The 20,665-nt window shown below is 41.4% G+C and overlaps 1 protein-coding gene across 1 annotated transcript in view; it reads left to right on the forward strand.

Annotated features, from left to right (window-relative positions):
- Positions 1-1,842: 1,842 nt before the first annotated feature.
- The window catches only part of LOC122543279 (arf-GAP with GTPase, ANK repeat and PH domain-containing protein 1-like), a 200,698-nt gene continuing 181,875 nt past the window's right edge, over positions 1,843-20,665 (forward strand). Inside the window, exon 1 of the mRNA XM_043681772.1 lies at positions 1,843-2,204. Coding sequence (XP_043537707.1) covers positions 2,042-2,204 — 163 coding nt within the window. The 5' untranslated portion in view covers positions 1,843-2,041. The remainder of the gene's footprint in view (positions 2,205-20,665) is intronic.

A 20,665-nucleotide genomic window follows, 5' to 3' on the forward strand; every position in this document is an offset into this window, starting at 1 on the left:
AAATTAAGTAGTATGCACAGTTTAGAGTCAAAGTTAAAAATCACACAACACCAGGTTATAATCCAACAGGTTTAATTGGAAGCACACTAGCTTTCGGAGTGACGCTCCTTCATCAGGTGGTAGTCAGTTTAGAGTCAGGCTTGGTTCATAGGTAGCTTTGCCAGTCTGAGTCAGAAGGCCATAGATTCAAAGTTCACTCCATAGACTTAAACACCTAATTCTGGTTGACACCACCAGTGCAATATCAATGGAGTGCTGCATTTCAGTCAAGACGTTAAGACATCTGAACCTACCTTCTTAGGAATATAAAAGATCCCAATGGCATTACTTGAAGAGCAGAAAAGATCTCCCCAATGTCCTGGCCACCAAAAGCAATAGCACGTTATCTGGCTATTTTATCTCATTTCTATTTATGGATGCTTGTTGTCACATAATGGCTGCCATATTTTCAATTAATAACAATAGCCACACTTCAGAAGTACTTCACTGGCTATAAATTGCTTTAGGGCATCCTGATGTTGTGAATGGTGTTCTTGAAAAGTGCATCTTTTGTGCAATTTTTACACATTTTGTGTGTTGCTTGAGGGCTGCTTGTACCAGTGGCTGTCCTACTGGTCATGGACCAAGATTGGGATTGGCTGATACCATCTCCTCACTGTAGAATCACTCTAGTAAAATGCACAATTGACAAATCAGTGAGGTAACAGAAAGCTATTTTACCTGTTGCTTAACACAGTACCTACTACTCACAGAAAATAGATTTTTAAAAAAATGTATACAAGATATTAGTTGTGGCTGGAATTATGATGTTTAATGAAGCTTATGCTTTAAGGTCACTGCTCTCTGTTCTCTCTGTGCGGAAACAATTTAAGATGTGCTATTAACTACAAATATATCTCTGGCTCAATTAGATAAACATAGTGTAAAAATTAAAACTCAATATTTATTGATTTCTGGCGTGTGCTGAACCCTTGTTAGATGTCACTGAGCAAATCTGCAATTAAAAAAAACAGAATTCTGGAAATATTCAGCCAGTCAGGCAACGTTTTTGGATGAAGAACCATAGTTAATGGACCTGATTTTAACTCTTCAGGGAAAGGTGTTTTGAATGAGTTATACCACTGCCCGTTAACGTTTCAAGTCCGTGACTATCAGAAATCTGATGACCGCGCCTTGTCATCTCACCTTTGCCCCTTGAATCCCCTGTGAGCGACGACACTCACCCATTTTTAACAGGGAGGAAGGGAAACTGAGACGAGAAGGACGGGAACGAGAGAGACAATAATGGGGAATTTTGAAGGAATTAACGTCTTAAAGATGCTTAGAAACTTGAAGCGATTGAATTTCATTGTGAATGCAAAATCAAATTTACCAACGGCCTCGACCCATGTAATTGTGTCCTTCGCTGCTATCATCCGGATGCGTTTTCATGTTGAGTGTTTGCAGACTTTAAACGTAATACTTGAAGATCATTTAAATGACGGGTAAACAATCACCAAGGACCCGCCAGTTACATGGCACACCGTTAGTGGATAATGATGAGCTTCGTATGCTCATAAATGGTGAATAAAATGCATCCTGGCCAGCAGCACTGGGGTCAGGACAGTGTGTGTAGCAGCTGTCATCTCAGCTGCTTGAGTGAACCGCTTCGGTTGGTGAACTAGTCATGCACAGTTTGGGGACTCTGAACGTCGTGAGGGCAATCAAACTTTCTTTTTAATTATTGCACTTTCCTAAACTTTGCACCGAGGTAGCGGCAGGAGCTTGACGTCAGTGGAGCCAGTGTCAGGAGTACGTAGTGAAACTGCCACAGGTTGGGAGTTGCGGAAGTGGCTGTATACACGAGGTGCGAGCTGAGCACTACGTTGCAGCCTCGCGGACAAGTGGAAAGGATTTGAAAAGTCCCTTGCGTGCAAACAGTTCTTTATTCATTTTATATGGGTCGGAGAAGGGTCTAGCGTGTGACCAGAAACAGTATGGGGGAGATCTGCGCCCCCGCAGGGACGAGCACAACGCACAGGGAGGCACAGCACAGGAGGAGATGAATTCTCAAAAGCAGTTGACCCATTCCGTGGCCATTCGTGGCGAAATCCAGAGGTTCGAGAGCGTCCAGCCGAATGTTTACAACGTCTACAAGTTACTGCGACGCGTTCCCGATCCCTCGCTGCGGAACACCATTCAGCAACTTGTTACACGCATTGAAGGTGAGCAGATGCATCTGCCTGGAATTTTAGCTGAGAACGCACACACCACCAGCTTTTTAAAACAAAATACCTCTTACTTTTGACGCGATCTGTTTAACGGAATCTCTCACCGTTTTTGAAACGGTTCGAATTGTGTCGTAAATGCGCAGTTTAATGGCAAAGTTTTATTTTAAAATTTCCCCCAATTACCCTCGCTGCCTTGTTTCCACAGCTGCTGCAGTATCCCTCAGTGATCTAATACAATCCTTGAAGCTGTGATGTAAACTTCATCGTGGGAACATTTTTAATTGTATCCCAGGCAGTGGGTTGTGACGCGATGTGTTTTTGTCTCGAGGTAGCGCACGGGAAATTCGAGCAGTTCTTCCATATGGTTCAATGGGATGTCGGACAGGTGTAATTTCGCACTTTAAGGGCGTCTTGCCATTGAACATCAGTAAAGCGAAGCAACTGTTCAGTTTCCCAACACTAGGATCTGTTTTCTTTTCAACCTAGAAGCTGATTATGGATGCCTGTGTGTAGTAAATAGTTTTTGCTTATTTGTGTGATGTTTTATTTGCTTACATCTGAGTGTCTCCAGGAGTGTTTTGTTTCTTGATATAAATCCCCCCTCCCTCACACTTACAGCTACACGATTAAAACTCCATTGACTAAGGCTTTAAAATAGTTTTATATTTGAATATGTTTTTATAAAATTCTCTGTTCATTGAATGCTGTCTGCATTTGCTGAAGTAGGAGGAACATGGGCCTCCCTTGTTTGTCTGTGTAATTATCCAGGAGGTTTGCTGGACTTGTGCCAAATCTCCAGAGCAGATTTACCTGAAGTTCTGAACCAAATATTGCTTGTTAACGTTTGAGGGGAGGAAATCATCACAAGCAAAATAATTTCCCAAAGAGCAATGGATAGAGAAAACTAAGTAATGAAGAATGGAATTTAGTTGAAGCCAATCCTGTTGTCATTTCTTATTTGGAAGAAAAATATGGTGTGAAGATAGGATTCAGATGGAATGCAGCAAGTACCTCTTACTCTGACACCAGAATGTCAACAAAAATCCCATCAGATTTCAAAAATTGTTGCTGGATACATAATAAATTAGTTCTGAGGAATAGTCACTGTTTTGTATCCAACAATGACATCCATTTTGCCTACAGTAAAGCAATAAATTACAACGACAGTGTTTTTGACGGTATTGGTTGAGGAGGTGAGGAATGTTGCTCAGAACATTGGGAGAACAACCAACTTTTTTTTGTTAAACATACCGCAACACAAAGAAAAGGATAACATCTGTTCCCAAATGGTTTACTTTTAAAAATTCATTGGTTTAATTCCTGCAATGAGGACACCAGATCAGGCAAATATCTTGACTGGAAACATAACTGTTTCTATTTTCTGCAGTGTGGAAGATCCAAGCTGTTAAATGCCCAATCTTATCTGTTGCAAGCATCAGTTATATATTGGTAAATGATATAATTTGTTGATCTGCATTTTTCAGTTTGGCATTTAGAACTGTATGTAAAATAACTGAGGAAGGAAGTGGTCTCGCACAGATTCAGCCCACAGCAAGGGCCTACTTGCTTTAGGGGAGTGTAGAACAAGAATGAGATTATAACTTGGTACAACCTACTTATACTGCTGTAAAAAGAAATCTGTATCAAAAAGCATGATTTTACAATTCCAAAATTATCAACAAAACACCAATGGGGAAATGGGTTATCTATCTGGTTCCTATTAAATCACCAAGTTAAACACTTGTCATCAAACAAATTGATAATGCCTAACATTTGTTGTACTGTCAGCAAATATCAGTGCTGACTACTATTGTTGTGTACAAGTGACAGCAATTTCAGTGTTCACACATACACAGACAAACTCAGAAATCAGCAAGTTGCTATCTGTACAGCGTACTATCCCACAGGGTGTACTTTTTCAGTCTTCACACATACAATTAATGCAGAATCAATGACTTGACATGAATTTAACCTTTTTGTTTATTGTTCTTACTGTAAAAAAATTGAAAATATTAAGACTTGACAAATGGAATGCAACTAATTTTTAAGACCGTAGGAGCAGAAATTAGGCCATTCAGCCCATTGAGTCTGCTCCACCATTCAAACCTGGCTGATAAGTTTTTCAACCCCATTCTCCTGCTTTCTCCTCATAACCCTTGATTCCCTTGCTAATCAAGAACCTATCTATCTCAGTCTTAAATTTACTCAATGACTTGGCCTCTACAGCTTCCTGTGGCAATAAATTCCATATATTCACCACTCTGGCTGACAAGGTTTCTCCTTATCTCCATTCTAAAAGGTCTCCCCTTTACTCTAAAGCTGTGCCCTCAGGTGCTAGTCTCTCCTACCAATGGAAACATCTTCCCAACATCCACTCTGTCCAGGCCATTCAATATTCTGTAAGTTTCAATTAGTTCCCCCTCATCCATCTAAATTCCATCGCGTATGGACCCAGAGTCCTCAAACATTCCTCATTTGTTAAACTTTTTATTCCTGGGACCATTCTCGTGAACCTCCTCTGAACATGCTCCAGGGCCAGTACGTCCCTCCTGAGATATGGGGCACAAAACTGCATTCAACACTCCAAATGTGGTCTGACCGGAGCTCTATAGAGCCTCAGAAGTACATCCCTACTTTTATATTCAAATCCTCTCAAAATAAATGCCATCATTGCATTTGCCTTCCTAACTACTAACTCAACCTGCAAGTTTACCTTGAGAGAATCCTGGACTAGAATTCTCAAGTCTTTTTGCATTTCAGACTTCTGAATTTTCTCCCCATTTAGAAAATAGTCCATGCCTCCTTTCTTCCTACCAAGGTGCATGTCCTCACACTTTCCCACGTTGTACTCCATCTGCCACTTCTTTGCCCACTCTCCTAACCTGTGCAAATCCTTCTGCAGCCTCTCCGCCTCCTCAATGCTACTTGTTCCTCTGCCTATCTTTGTATCATCTGCAAATGTAGCCAGCATGCCCTCAGTTCCTTCATCTCAATCGTTAATATATAAAGTGGAAAGTTGTGGTCCCAACACTGCCTTGCGGAACACCACTTGTCACCGGCTGCCATCCTGAGAAAGACCCTTTTATCCCCACTCTCTGCTTTCTGGGTACTAAGTCATAATTAATGCTGAACAATCTATGGACTCAGAAAATTGGAGTATCTCACCTCAAATAACATTTTAAACATTCCATGATATTAAAATCATTTTTTAAAATTAGATTTAATTTGAAGTTGAAATACTTATGTATGTATTTGAATCTTTTAGATTACTGTAAAGCAATTAAGTAGTGATTTATTATCTCTACTTTTTTACTCCCTGATTTACTGTCTTTGAGAGTTCTTTGATTCAGTTGGCTGCTCAGCTGATTGAATATTTTGCTGTTCCCCCACAAAACTTATGTTGGCAATGTTCTTCAAATTCAACACTGAGCATTATGTCCTTGTTGCTGACTGCATAGTCAGGTCCATCTGTGTCTCTGCACCCCCTACGCTGTCTGTCGTTGCACACGTCACTTCTATAAACAGCATTCTGTAAACCTTACTTGTGTGTGAATTTGTTATGCCCCATTACAGTTGTGCCCCAAATGGATAAATAGAACAGTCTAAGTCTGGAATTACATTGTATTAGTGCTGCTGCCACCACCCTGACACCTGCCTTGGTTCTGAGCCTTAAATGAAGCAGTACCTAAAATATCTGATCAGCACAGACCAAGAATTTGCAAGATCACATTTTCAATCCCTGGTCTCTGCTGATGAAGCTGATCTACTACTGACCTTCTCAAAGGTGACAGTATTAGTCACAATGATTCTGCAAGTGTAAATGGAAAGTCTGCCAGAGTTCCTGCTTTGGGTCACTATCCAGTAACTGGATTTGGCAGGTCTGTGTGGACATTGGATGAAGTCAGGATTGGGCTTACTTGTGATGTCTGCTGTTATCAAATAGTCTCCTGGCACACAGAAGCCATGATAAAAAATGAATAATGGTCCACAAGTTCAATTTAGAAACTGGCAGTTGAAGACTAAGGCTCTACCATGAAATATTCTCAGGAAAGTGGGAAGATTGAGGTTGAATTTAGGAACTGACAATGGAAGATCACATCCAAATTCCCATGTCAAGTTAGGGAGCTTTGGAGAATAAATTGACAGTGCTAACTATTCTCAAAAGATCATAGAAGTAAATTTCTCTCATCAAAAGTGGATGTAGCTTTACTCTGCGTTGGTCCATGTTATACTTGTTGTGACACCGCTTTCACTTGCATGCCTCATGACATGGGAACTTTGCTATTTTTTTCCTCTGCTTTTCATCTAGGAAATGGTTACTCTGGGCTGTTTCCATAACAGAGATCTTTTTAATACAGAGGATTCATTAGTCTCCTTCCTAACTGTCCAGTTGGATGTCAACGAAATACAATGTGTTGGGGCAAGGGGGGAATGGGTGTACTCCATTAGATGTCTGGCTGGTTACATGGAGGCTTGAGCTCTGATCTGCTTGCTGAGTGCTGTTGGCACTGGATCACCAAATTGTCATGGTCCATTCTTTAGCTGAGACATCCTCCACTTTTTTTAGCACAATCCAGTCCTCTTCCTCTTTAAAAAAAATAGATCAAATAAAGTAGCTTTATCCTAAGCTGTGGCATTTTATTTTTAAAAGCCGTATTAAACTCCTGAGTTCATGAAATGTTGAGTTTCTTTTACATTTCCTGGTTAGAAACTGGAAAAATCAGAATAATGGCATAACTGTGTGATATAGATGGATATATCAGTAAATACTCTTTGCAACATGAGAATTGCCCATATGACCAGTTGGATTCCAGTTTCATCCATGGTCTATGCTCATCTGTTTAGACAGGCTGAAAGATGTTAAAAGTCTGCGTCTGTGTGGACAACGGACAGCTTGTTTTTTAAAAAAGCAAAATTTTGCTACTCAAAAAAAGTCCACAGTTGTTTTTTTTCTCCTGATGAATATTCAGTGACTCCTGTTGCAAAATGTGCTGTGTGGTTATTGGGTGAGGACAAGAGTGGACTAAGCTCTGATGACCCTGTTATTGAATGGCATGCCAACATGCCTTCTCTGGCTAGTGCTTGAAGAATGGTGACTTGAAGAATGGCTAGCATTTGTAGAACTGTACATCAAGAAGAAGTTAGCACTTGCACCAGTTATGTAGTCAGTGTGAAAACATATTGTATCTAATGGCTGTGTAACCTGCATCTTTCCAGCTGTTTGTGTTTTGGCAGGGCCAGAAAACACTCAAAAATGTTAATGCTGCACCCTGGAGAATGACACAATTAAAAAGTTTGCGCAAAAGACCCTGCATAGGCCCCCCCTCACCATCATAGAGAAAAATTACTGGGACAGATTATTTTAAAAATCCAGTCAGAAGGAGGCCTGGCTGAGCTTGTCTTTTAACTGCATCGATAGAGGCGGACCGCAGGAACCTTGAGCGTTCAAGGTATCCACGAGCCTCAAGAATTCTTAATTTGGGTTTTAGAGATTCCCATGCTAAATGTAAACATTGCAGGTTTCACACTGCACAATGAAATACATCAGATTTTATGACACATAGCAGTAGCAGTAAAATTGGCTCCATAGGTACACTGAACAGAAAAGATACTGTTCAGATGTGAAATGTTGCAAATATGTCAGACTGCGGATGTGGGAGGTGGGCGGGGGCAGGAAACAGACAGAAGGTTGAATTACAAACTGCATGGTTTTGTGGTCCTTGAGCTTTTATTTCTTATGAACGATAGGTTTGAACAGAAGGCTGAAAAAATCCCACTATTTTCTGAAGGATTGAACAGGATCATGCCTACAGCTTATCACTAAAGGAGACTAAATCCATAAGCGCTCGACTGCTATGCTACCAGATCTGAATCATGTTCTCCCTGAGAAATCCATTTCCTGTTCATGTCTAATGTTATTTTCTTGTCTAATTCTGGCAACTGTCCAAAATAAGGTTTTCTGTGCATGTAATGTTGAATAGTCCCATCCACTGTATGCTTTGCTAGAAGCCTTGTATCATATGTTGAGTGTTGACGTTATCATTGACATATGAAAATATAGGAGGCATGGTTGCTAAGTTTGCGTATGACACCAAAATTGGTGGCATAGTGGACAGTGAAGAAGGTTATCTAAGATTAGAAAGAAATTGTGATCAATTGGGTCAATGGGCTGGGGAGTGGTGGATGGAATTTAATTCAGAAAAATGTGAGTTATTGCATTTTGGCAAAACAAACAAGGCCGGGACTTACTACCCAGGGCCCTACCATCAATTGTAGAACAGAGCGACCTAGGGATTCAGGTACATAGTTCTTTGAAATTTGCGTCATCAGTAGACAGAGTGGTTAAAAGCGTTTAGCATGCTTGTCTTCATTGCTCAGACCTTTGCATAGGAGTTGGGGCATCATCTTGAGGTTGTATAGGACATTGGTGAGGCCTCTTCTGGAATACTGTGTGCAGTTCTAGTCGCCTTGTTATAGGAAGGATATTATTAAACTGGAGACAGTTCAGAAAAGATTTACCAGGATGTTGCTGGGAATGGAGGGGTTTGAGTTATAAAAATAGGCTGAATAGGCTGGAACCTTTTTTTTAACTGGTTATAGGTTAAAATTAATGATGTTTTATCTCAATGCAAAAGTTTGATTCAAGATAGAAAAATTAATGACACAAACAGAATAATTAGCTTGGTCTAATAGCAATTATAGAGACATAGTTGCATGGTGACCAAGGTTGTGAACTAAATATTGTGATGTAGTTGTTGTTTAAAAAACACAAAATGGTACAGGAGTGGGGATTGTGGTGGGGGTGGACTCAATCATAAAGAATGAAATAAGAACAATACTGAGAAAGGATGTTAGCTTGGAAGAGCAGCAAATAGAATCAGTATCGGTGAAGATGAGAAATAATGGGACAGAAAACTAAAAGTAGTTTATAGGCGTCTTAACAGTAGCTGTACTATTGGACAGAATGCTAATACATAAGAGGAACTTATAACAATACAATGTAATAATCATAAGGGGACTTAAATCTTCATGTGATTGGACAAATTAAATTGACAGTTGTAGTTTGGAGGACAGATGAATAAAATGCATTTGAAATAGTTTTCTAGAACAATTCATTCTGGGGAAAAAATGGAACATGCAACTTTAGATGTTGTCTTCTGAAAGGAAACAGAATTGCTTAGTAATCTAATAATGAGGGTTTTTCGAGGGAAGAGTGACCATGATTTGGTAGAATTTCACATTGAGTTTGAGAGTGATTTGCTTAAGTATGAAATAAGTGTATTAAACATAAAGCCATTACATGGGTATGTATTTGATGAATGAACTCTATGCATATTCAGCCACTTTGAGTTGGTGTCCACAATGACTAAGAACTTTGATCCCGTGAAAGGACCTGCGTAGAGATGTACAGCACGGAAACAGACCCTTCGGTCCAACTCGTCCATGCCAACCAGATATCCCAACCCAATCTAGTCCCATCTGCCAGAACCTGGCCCATATCCCTCCAAACCCTTCCTATTCATATACCCATCCAGATGCCTTTTAAATATTGCAATTGTACTAGCCTCCAACCACTTCCTCTGGTAGCTCATTCCATACACGTACCACCCTCTGCATGAAAAAGTTGCCCCTTAGGTCCCTTTTATATCTTTCCCCTCTCACCCTAAAACTATGCCCTCTAGTTCTGGACTCCCACACCCCAGGGAAAAGACTTTTTTATTTATCCTATCCATACCCCTCATGATTTTATAAACCTCTATATGTTCACCACTCAGCCTCCGATGCTCCGGGGAAAACAGCCCTAGCCTATTCAACCTCTCCCTATAGCTCAAATCCTCCAACTCTGGCAAGATTCTTGTAAATCTTTTCTGAACCCTTTCAAGTTTCACAACATCTTTCCGATAGGAAGGTGACCAGGTTGCAGCTGGGCTTACTGGGATTTCCCACTGGAATGCTCCCCAGTGCTGAATCGTGGCTGGTGAGGAACTGCAACAGAACTGCTGGGTTTTGCTTGGTCTGTGGTGGTGGTGGTGGAAGAGAGACAGGGAGGGGGTTTGTGGAGAGAAGAGAGAAGGAAGTAGAGAGGAATAAAGGTTGAGAAGAAGATAAGGGAGGAGGGTTGGCAAGGATCCCACAGAAGTGAATGGAGACGGCTTCTCAGGGAATAGTGGCAGAAACATGTAACCGAGTCCAGGGTTTACCCGGCCATTCTCACAAATGTGGGGGCAGCTGCTGGTAGTAATTCTTGTCCTTGTTGGCACTCAGGGCACTGCCCCACCAATACGGCCATGTCTGCATCCAATCCTGGTCACCAGACATAACTTCTCACCAGCACCTACATTTTGGAAACCCCCAGATGATCCTGGTGGAATTCGGCTGGTATCAAGTGGCAACCTTTGCTCAAGACAATCACTCTTGCTCCCCATAATAATATGCCAGCCTCTATGGTGATAGATCTCGCTGGGTCCAGAAAGGTTTGAATTCTGGTGTTGTGATGGCCTTTCTGTTTTCCCAGACAGGATCTTTTTGTGTCCACAGTCTGATATTGTCAGTGGTGACCGGAAGAGTGTCCAGAAAGTTTAAAACCAGAATGGACTCTTCCAGTGGCGGCACCACTGGTGGTGTATTCGCAGTGAGAGGTGGCTCAGGTTTTCCACACTTGCTACTTGGCCTCCCAGATGGTGTTCCAACTTGCTGTCTCGAGTCTGCGTACTGGCACCAACTTCAATGGCCTGCTGGCCCGACCTCGAGAAAATTTGACCGTTTAGCTGAGGCTTGTCTTTGTTTTGGAGCTTTGATGTGGGCTGACATCGGGTCCCTCTGTTCACGATATGTCCTGAGTGAGGCTATGCAATTGCTTTCACTCAGGTGGCGTCCCTCAAGCTCATTTGGCCTGGCGAGGGTATCCATTTCCATGAGCATACCCTATAACTCATATGCTCAACTTGCCATATTTTCTAATGTCAAAGCCAGTTGCAATACCTGTTTGAAGTCCAGTTGGGCTTCAGCTAGTAGGCGTTTTTGCATGGTTACATCCTTAATCCCACTTTCGTTGTGACTGAAACAACTCCACAAAAGCTGGTATCCCATCAAGTCATCCTGTTTATGCAGAGTTAAAAATCACACAACACCGGGTTATAGTCCAACAAGTTTATTTTGAAGTACAAGCTTCGGGAGTGCTGCTCCTTCATCACTATCTATTTGACAAAGGAACAGCACTCCCAAAGCTTGTACTTCGAAATAAATCTGAACTATAACCTGGTGTTGTGTGTTTTTTAACTTTGTCCACCCCAGTCCAACACTGGCACCTCCACATTTTTGTTTATGCATGCATAGTACTTGACACTGGTCCAACTAGCACAGGCTCCTACAGTGAACAGAATCCCCGACATTCCTATTTATTTATTTACTTTTTTAATAACTTATTTTCCTAATCAATCTGTTTAGAGATGTTATTACACATCTCTTGAGCAGGTGGGATCTCAGCCCAGACCTCCAGTTCAGGGATAGGGACACTACCTAAGGACCATAAGAGGGCCTGTTCACTCCTGTTTATAGCTGTCAGCCAGGACTCTCTAATTGGACCAGGTTAACAGCTCCAATTAGGGAACTAATACTATGAGATCCATCTGGCTGACCTTGTTCCAATCAGTACAGGGTCTTCAGAGATGGTGAATGTACTAGTTGTGATTGTCCAAAATTATTGAGATTCTAGGATATCTGAAAGGTAGAAAGTGTAACATTGCTATTTAGGAATAGCATGTGTGTTTGTGTGCGGGGGTGGGGGATGAGCGCAGTGCACAGGGGAAGAATAGGAAAAACTGCAAAGCGGTTAATCTTATTCATTAATAAGTTAGTGATTAGAAGATCATTGTGTGATTATGCAGATTTGGCATGATTTTATGAAAGAAAAGTTGTGCACAAATATGTCAATTTCTTTGAGGATGCAATCATCAAAGTAGATAGAGGAAACCAAAGATGTAATATAAGTGAATTTTCAAAGGTGGTCACTAACCTGTCACACAAAAGGTTTTTGATAAGGGCTCATGAGATCGGAATAATATATTATTCTGTAGAAGTAATTGGTTAAAGGATGAATAAAAGGAAATAAAGAGGTAATTTTCAGATTGGCATGCTGTTGCTAATGGGGTTCCACAAGGACTGTACTGGGACTTCACTCATTTACGGTCTATATGAATAACTTGAATGTAGGAATGGCATGTAATGTACTCAAGCATTCTGATGTTTCAAAAATAGGTGAAAAAGTAGATTATGAGGAGGGTCCAAAGTAACTGCATTGGGACATAGGCAATTTAGTGAATGGAAAAGAAGGTGGCAGGTGGCATGCAAAATTGTTTACTTTGTAGTATTAGGATACAATATTTTTAAAATGGTGAGGACCTATTAAAAAGTGGTACTCCATGGGTGTCCTTATACATAAAACACGAAAAGTTAACATGAGGGCACAGAAAGCAATTAAGAAAGCAAGTAGGATGTTGGTTTTCATTGCAAGGATTTGGAGTCCAAGAGTAAGGAACGCAATCATAGAGAGCTTTGGTGAGACCACATCTGGATTACTGTGTACAATTTTGAATCTAAGGAAGAATATATTTTCATTTGAGATTATGCAATGAAATCTCATTGAATTGATTCTTCAGAAGAGGGATTGGTTCTGTGAAGAGAGCTTGTACAGAATTGACCTTTACTCTTTAGAAGCATGAGATGATCTCACTGACAAGTACAAGATTCTGAGATGGTTTTTTTTTCCCCTGACCGGAGAGTCGAGAACAAGGGGACAAAGTCTCATGATGAAAGATTGGCCATTCAGGACTGGGATTTTAAAATTTTTTTAATAGAATCTCCACAGTGTGGAAACAGGCCATTTGGCCCAATAAGTCAACACCAACCCTCCACAGAGCATCCCACCCGGACCCATCCCCGTCCCCATCCCCCTACTCTATCCCTGTAACCCTACATTTCCCATGGCTAATGCACCTAACCTACGCATCCCTAAACACTATGGATAATTTAGCATGGCCAATCCACTGAACTTGCACATCTTTGGACTGTAGGGAATGTTCAATTCTTCAGTATACTCAGGAATGAAATCAGTCAATTTTAGAAGATACTAGGGAATCACTAAGGTTATTAGGATAGGGCAAGAATGTCAAGTCAATAATGAGCCATAATCTTCTGGAATGACAGTGTAGGTTTGATGGATTGTATGACCTCGTATTGCTCCTATTTCTTAGGTTTCTATGTGTTAATTGACTGACTGGATCTAATTGGCAAAATGACACAGTGAACAGTTAAAATGGCGTCCCATCTGTTGACTTATTATAGATAATTGTTTTGGAAGACTATGCAATTTTCTAAGCTCTCTTTGGTAAACTGGTTAGCAAGGTTAGATCTCATGGAACACAGGGAGAACTAGCCATTTTGATACAGAACTGGCTCCAAGGTAAAAGACAGAGGATGGTCAAAGTTTGTGCGAAGATTTGTAGCTCAGGTGCTCGTTGTTGTGGTTCTGTTCGCCGAGCTGGGAAATTGTGTTGCAGACGTTTCGTCCCCTGTCTAGGTGGCATCCTCAGTGCTTGGAAGCCTCCTGTGAAGTGCTTCTGTGATCTTTTCTCTGGCATTTATAACCACTATAAATGCCGGAGAAAAGATCACAGAAGCGCTTCACAGGAGGCTCCCAAGCACTGAGGATGCCACCTAGACAGGGGACGAAACGTCTGCAACACAATTTCCCAGCTCGGCGAACAGAACCACAACAACAGAGGGTGATGGCGGAAGGTTGCTTTTCAGACTGGAGGCCTGTGACTGGTGGTGTGCCACAAGGATCAGTGCTGCATCTACTGCTTTTCGGCATTTTTGTAAATGATTTGGATGTGAACATAGAAGGTATAGTTAGTAAGTTTGCAGATGACACCAAAAGAGGAATAGCAGATGGAGTTTAATTCAGATAAATATGAGGTGCTGCATTTTGGAAAGACTTATACACTTAATGGTAAGGTCCTGGGAGTGTTGCTTGCAAATTCATAGTTCTTTGAAAGTGGAGTCGCAGGTAGATAGGATAGTGAAGAAGGCTTTTGGTATGCTTTCCTTTATTGGTCAGAATATTGAGTATAGGAGTTGGGAGGTCATGTTGGGGCTGTACAGGACATTGGTTAGGACACTTTTGGAATATTGTGTGCAATTCTGGTCTCCGTCCTACTGGGAGGATGTTGTGAAACTTGAAAGGGTTCAGAAAAGATTTACAAGGATGTTGCCAAGGTTAGACGGTTTGAGCTATAGGGAGAGATTGAAAAGGCTGGGGCTGTTTTCCCTGGAGCGTCGGAGGCTGAGGGGTGACCTTATAGAGGTTTATAAAATCATGAGGGATATGGATTGGATAAATAGACAAAGTCTTTTCCCTGGGTTCGGGGAGTCCAGAACTAGAGCGCATAAAGGTTTAGGGTTAGAGGGGAAAAATTTAAAAGGGACCCGAAGGGCAACTTTTTCACGCAGAGGGTGGTGCGTGTATGGAATGAGCTGCCAGAGGACGTGGTGGAGACTAGTACAATGACGACATTTAAAAGGCATCTGGATGGGTATATGAATAGGAAGGGTTTGGAGGGATATGGGCCAAGTGCTAGCAAATGAGACTAGATTAGATTAGGATATCTGGTTGGCATAGACAAGTTGGACCGAAGAGTCTGTTTCCATGCTGTACATTTCTATGACTCTTTAGAGTGGATTTGTATTTTTGTTGTATTATGTCACATAATTCTCTAATATTTATTAAAGTATTTAAAATCTGACTATGTGTGGAATCATGTTCTGCACCCATTGCCCAAGCTCTGTCACTACTGAACCTCTTGTAAACCTCCTCTTGTCACCACTGCGGTGAGTAGATGAGTGTTCCTGGAAAGTGAGTCCACAATAATGAAATATGTCTAGTCTTATAATTTTTTTAACAATTGATGAACATCATTATGTAGGCAATAGACCTATCATTCTCAGTCAGAAGATGCAATATCAGAAAGGCCATTCAGCCTAATTGATCTATGTTGGTGCTAATGCTCCACACAAACCTCCTTCCACCCTATTTCTTTGAATTCCATCGTCTTATATTTATATTCCTCTTTCCCTGATGTGGTTACCCAGTTTTCCCTTAAATGCAAATTTAAGTGTTCCAAAAAAGTGTACTTAATATCAAAAATGTGACTGTGTCTACCACCAAAAATGGAGCTTGACTTTACAAAGTTTTGAAACTCATCCATCACAAAAACAGCCAAGCCAGGTGTGAAATAACTCCACAGAGGCTGGTATCCCATCACCAAGTTACCCATTATTCACACGTGGAGAGTCCTTGACACTGATCCAGCTCTCTCAGAGCCAGCTCTCAGAGGGAACAGGATGTCTGACACTCCTGTTTATATCTGTCAGCCAGAGCTCCCTGATTGAACCAGGTTTACAGCCCCAGTCAGGGGACTCCTATGAGGTCCACCTGGTTGACCTCTATACAATCACTACGAGATGTACTGGTCATTCTGCTGAGGATTGTGGTGCTCCACTGTGTATATTCTAGTTCCAGGCAGCAGGACGACCATCTAGCCCTATTCACTGTAATTCCTTGCTGCAAGTTTGATAATCCTGAAACCTGTTTATTCAGGAAAATTGGCCGAGTTCTTCTTGAACCCCACCTTGGTTTCTGTTTCCACAATCCATGGAATGTGTCTTAATAATGCATTGAATTGAAACTTTAACTCCATTCCCATCTATTCCAAAAGAAAAGTACTTTCAAATGAGCCTTTCCCTCAACTGGTGTTTGCTGTGTGTTCAAGCAAATGGACCCTGTGTGTGGCGCAGAAAGAAAACAAGCTCTTCACATCTGCTCCCACTCTCTGGAAACAGTTCTCCAATCAACTTTGGTCATAATTGTACCATCCATCTCACAACAGAAGTATATTTCATAAACTTAGGCACATCAGTCCTTACTGAGGGGGCTGTGTGAGTTGATGGGGGAAGAAGAGAAACAAAATTGCTCTTGTTCCTCATTTGCCATTTCTGAACTTGGGAAAAGTCTTTAATCATGTTGTCTGAACCTTACCATGCTGATTCTCTATTTAGTTGGAAACTGTAAATATCAACACGTTAGTGCATTCTTCTGGGTTAAAGGAATGTCAGTACCTTTGTGGAAAAAATGAACCTTTTTTTAAGGAAAGAAAAGAGTTAAGTGATGCCCACGTGCTTGCTTGCTCTCTCTCTCTCTGTCTCTCGCACGCACACACATGCACATACACTTAAAATATTGGATGGGAAATGTTTCATGCAAGATTGCTAGAACATGAAACGCTTTACCATTAAAAGTTGCTGAGACAGGGTCTGTATCATAATTTCAAAGGGCATTGTGTCAATATGATATTTTTAAAGGAAGAATGTGACCGGATATAGGGAAAGGCCAGGAAGATTAGAGTAGACAGCACCCGATTAAAGAGCCAACACCAACACATGTGAAATGGAACAAATGATATTCTTCTCTGCTTTCCATGATCTGATTGTTATGGTAGGATGAGTTAGAATCTTGCCTGCTGGAGCAGCAAACAAACCTGCTATGCTTTAAACATCTGGGCCTAATGAGTATTCTGCCAGAATGGAATGGATTATGCAGGAAGTGGCTGTCAACCTGTGGAGATGAGGCAGCCTTTGGGTGTCCACCGTATGAAGGTGGCAGTGGGGAAAGAAATTCCATGAATATCTCTCAAGAGGGAAGTGGGGAGAAGGACAGGCAAGGAAGCTTAATCTTGCCTTTGGCGCCAGGAGAAAAACCTGCTCCACAAGGAAACCAAAAGCAAATCACGCTACTTTTTGTAATCCTCTTCCATTTGAATTTCTGATTGAAATGTATAAAATTCTAACAGGGTTAGGCAGACTAAATGCAGGAAGGATGGTTCTTCTGGTTGGGGAGTCTAGAACAAGGGTTCACTGCCACAGGATATAGAGACAGCCATTTAGGACTGAGCTGAGGAAGCATTTCTTCACTCAGAGGGTGGTCAACCTGCCACAGAAAGCTGTGGAAGCTGGGTCACTGATTATATTCAAGGAAAAGATTGATAAATGCTTTGATATCAAAGGCATCAAGGGGTATGAGGTATGTGGAGAAAGCAGAAATATGGCGTTGGGATGGAGGATCAACTATGATCATATTGAATGGTGAAGCAGGCTTGAAGGGCCAAATGGCCTGCTCCTAGTTTCAATGTTTAGATTTTGAGGGAACGTTACAGCGGCCTTCCAACTCAGAACAATGTTTAAAAAAATGCAATCAGGACCCACAGTTTTGTATGTGTCAATGCTCAAGGACCCTACTGATTTCAGTGATGACATTTCCTCAAATATCAATCAAAAGATGGGGTAACCTTATCTATTCCTGCACCCTGTGGTGGGAATGTAATATACTAGTCTGTGGTTGTGATTCTATTTCTTTAAAAAAATCATTTCCTGGAGAGCCATGTCATGTTGGCTCAAACTCTACTTGTTTATCATGCATGTGTTCATATTTCAATAAATAAATAGAAACTAAAATTTTGCACTTGCAGGATCTCACTTCAACAGACTGTTGCAGAGTCCTGAAAATGGAACCAGTCCAAAAATACACCTGATACACAGGCGCAACCCCTTTGTAAAAAAACAAATAAATGTGGATTTTTTTTCTGCTTAAATTATTTGAATTGTTATTGTTTGGAAAAGGAGAAATGTTGTTATGACAACAACACTGTATACAATACAGTTAGTGACTGTCACAACCCAAGCTATATCCGCAATCCTTGGGATGGGCAAGTTGTAACTTGTAGATAGCTGAATTGAAATCTCCTACAGAAAATCCAAAGTCAATTGCAATCATGAAATTTCATGCCAAGTCTTTCATGTGAAATGTCTTCCATTTTATCTGTTTGTTCCTATTCCTTCCTCTGCCTCCCATGCACCACACCCAATTAGCAAGTGAAAATGGGCTGCTGATCTGCTCTCTCTGCTTCAGTTACTCATGAATCAATGCAGAGTAAAGTTGGGTACTGCAGGTGCAGTGTTCCCTCTGTGATGCTAAATTACATGGCCATGTAGCAACCCCAAGTACTGGTCACGCAATGCTCCTTTAAGTTACATGCATTGTTATTATAAATTAAACACCCAACACACTTTGAACATGTTGGCCACACTACAAGATTTGACAGGATACCTTGCTTGAATGGAGAAAGTGAGGTCTGCAGATGCTGGAGATCAGAACTTAAAATGTGTTGCTGGAGAAGTGCAGCAGGTCAGGCAGCATCCAGGGAACAGGAGAATCGACGTTTCGGGCATAAGCCTGAAGAAGGGCTTATGCCCGAAACGTCGATTCTCCTGTTCCCTGGATGCTGCCTGACCTGCTGCGCTTCTCCAGCAACACATTTTCAGCTACCTTGCTTGAATATAAAGCCTGAATCTGCTCCATTCTCAGTGGAGCTTAAATTCAAATCCCACTGCCCTCCTTATTCTCCCACTAAAGTTGGAAAGCTTTTTGTATGGGACCTTCTGCAACATCTGCTTTAATTTGCAAAAGATAAGTTAGTCACAATTGCAAGAAATATTAAAATACAGAAACTGTAGAAACATAGAAAACAGAAGCAGGAGGGTGTCCATTCGGCCCTTTGAGCCTGCTCGGTTATGCAATATGATCATCAAAGTTTGTGAGAAGATTTGTAGCTCGGGTGCTCGTTGCTGTGGTTCTGTTCGCCGAGCTGGAAGTTTTTGTTGCAAACGTTTCGTCCCCTGTCTAGGTGACATCCTCAGTGCTTGGGAGCCTCATGTGAAGCGCTTCTGTGGTATTTCTTCCGGCATTTATATTGGCCTGTCCCTGCCGCTTCCGGTTATCAGTTTCAGCTGTCCGCTGTAGTGGCCGGTATATTGGGTCCAGGTCGATGTGTTTGTTGATGGAGTTTGTGGATGAATGCCATGCTTCTAGGAATTCCCTGGCTGTTCTTTGTTTGGCTTGCCCTATAATGGTAGTGTTGTCCCAGTCAAATTCATGTTGCCACTACAGCGGACAGCTGAAACTGACAACCGGAAGCGGCAGGGACAGGCTACTATAAATGCCGGAGGAAACACCACAGAAGCGCTTCACAGGAGGCTCCCAAGCACTGAGGATGTCACCTAGACAGGGGACGAAACGTTTGCAACAAAAACTTCCAGCTCGGCGAACAGAACCACAGCAATATGATCATGGCTAACCATTCAATTCTAACTACTGTTCTTCAAATAGTGTTGTGGTTTATTCCACACGAAGCAAGCGTAGTCCTTAGGTTTGTTTCTCATTCTTTGGAGGTGAGCACAGCAAAATCCTTCCCATTTATTTTAAAATAAAACTTATGAGGCCATTTTGTTATGTCAGTATGCAAAAAACAGGGCCTTGTTATTCATATGTGTAGCTTCCAATTCACACCTGACTGACAATGCTAAATTGGTTGTCAGTGTAATACATCACACACTTGGGATTATCTAGCAAATGCTGTCCAATTTCAGGATCTAATATTCAACACTGTAAAATGACATGAGAAGTGTGGGCTAGTTGACAACTCAGTAACTTAAAGTTGCAAGCAGCCAAAGAGATATGCTGTTTGATATGATCCAATCTCAACAGTATTCTGTAATGAAAAATTCCAGTTTCACAACCCTTTGAGAGAAGAAATTCCTCCACATGCCTGTCTTAAATGTGGTTATTCTGAGATTGTACCCCCTAATTGTAGGGAAATTGCCTTTTACATTTCCCCTGTCACGTCAACCACGAATCTTGGATGCTTCAGTAAACTCACCTTTCATTTTTCTAAAATCCAATGACTACAAAGTTCAATTTTGAGAGTGTGATGCTGGAAAAACACAGCCAGTCAGGCATCATCCGAGCAGCAGGAGAATCGATGTTTTGGACAGAAACTTCAATTTACATGTCCATCTATGTGCTGAAGATATACCCACAATTCTAGGATTTTTACCCAGTGGCAGTGAAGGAGCAGTAAAGTATTTCCAAGTCAGGATGGTGAGTGCCTTGGAGGAGAACTTGCAGATGTGATATTCCTATTTATCTGCTGCACTTGTCCTTCTAGATGGAAGTGGTCAGGGCTTTGGAAGGTGCTGTTAAGGATCCTTGGCAAATTTATTCAGGGCATCTTATTGATAGTGCACACTACTGCTACTGAGCATTGGTGGTAGAGGGAATGGCTTTCTTTGTGCCAGTTATGATTCCAACTAGCACAGAGTTTGCCCCTGATTCCCATTGATTCCAGTTGTACTCAAGTTTCTTGATGTCCCATTTGGTCAAATGCAACCTTGATGGTTTCTTGATGTCCCATTTGGTCAAATGCAACCTTGATGTCAAGGGATGTCACTCTCACCTCCCCTCTCGAATTCAGCACTTTTGTCTACGTTTAAACCAATGAAGTCAG

Source organism: Chiloscyllium plagiosum, chromosome 43 (genome assembly GCF_004010195.1).
Source record: "Chiloscyllium plagiosum isolate BGI_BamShark_2017 chromosome 43, ASM401019v2, whole genome shotgun sequence".
NCBI lineage: Eukaryota > Metazoa > Chordata > Chondrichthyes > Orectolobiformes > Hemiscylliidae > Chiloscyllium > Chiloscyllium plagiosum.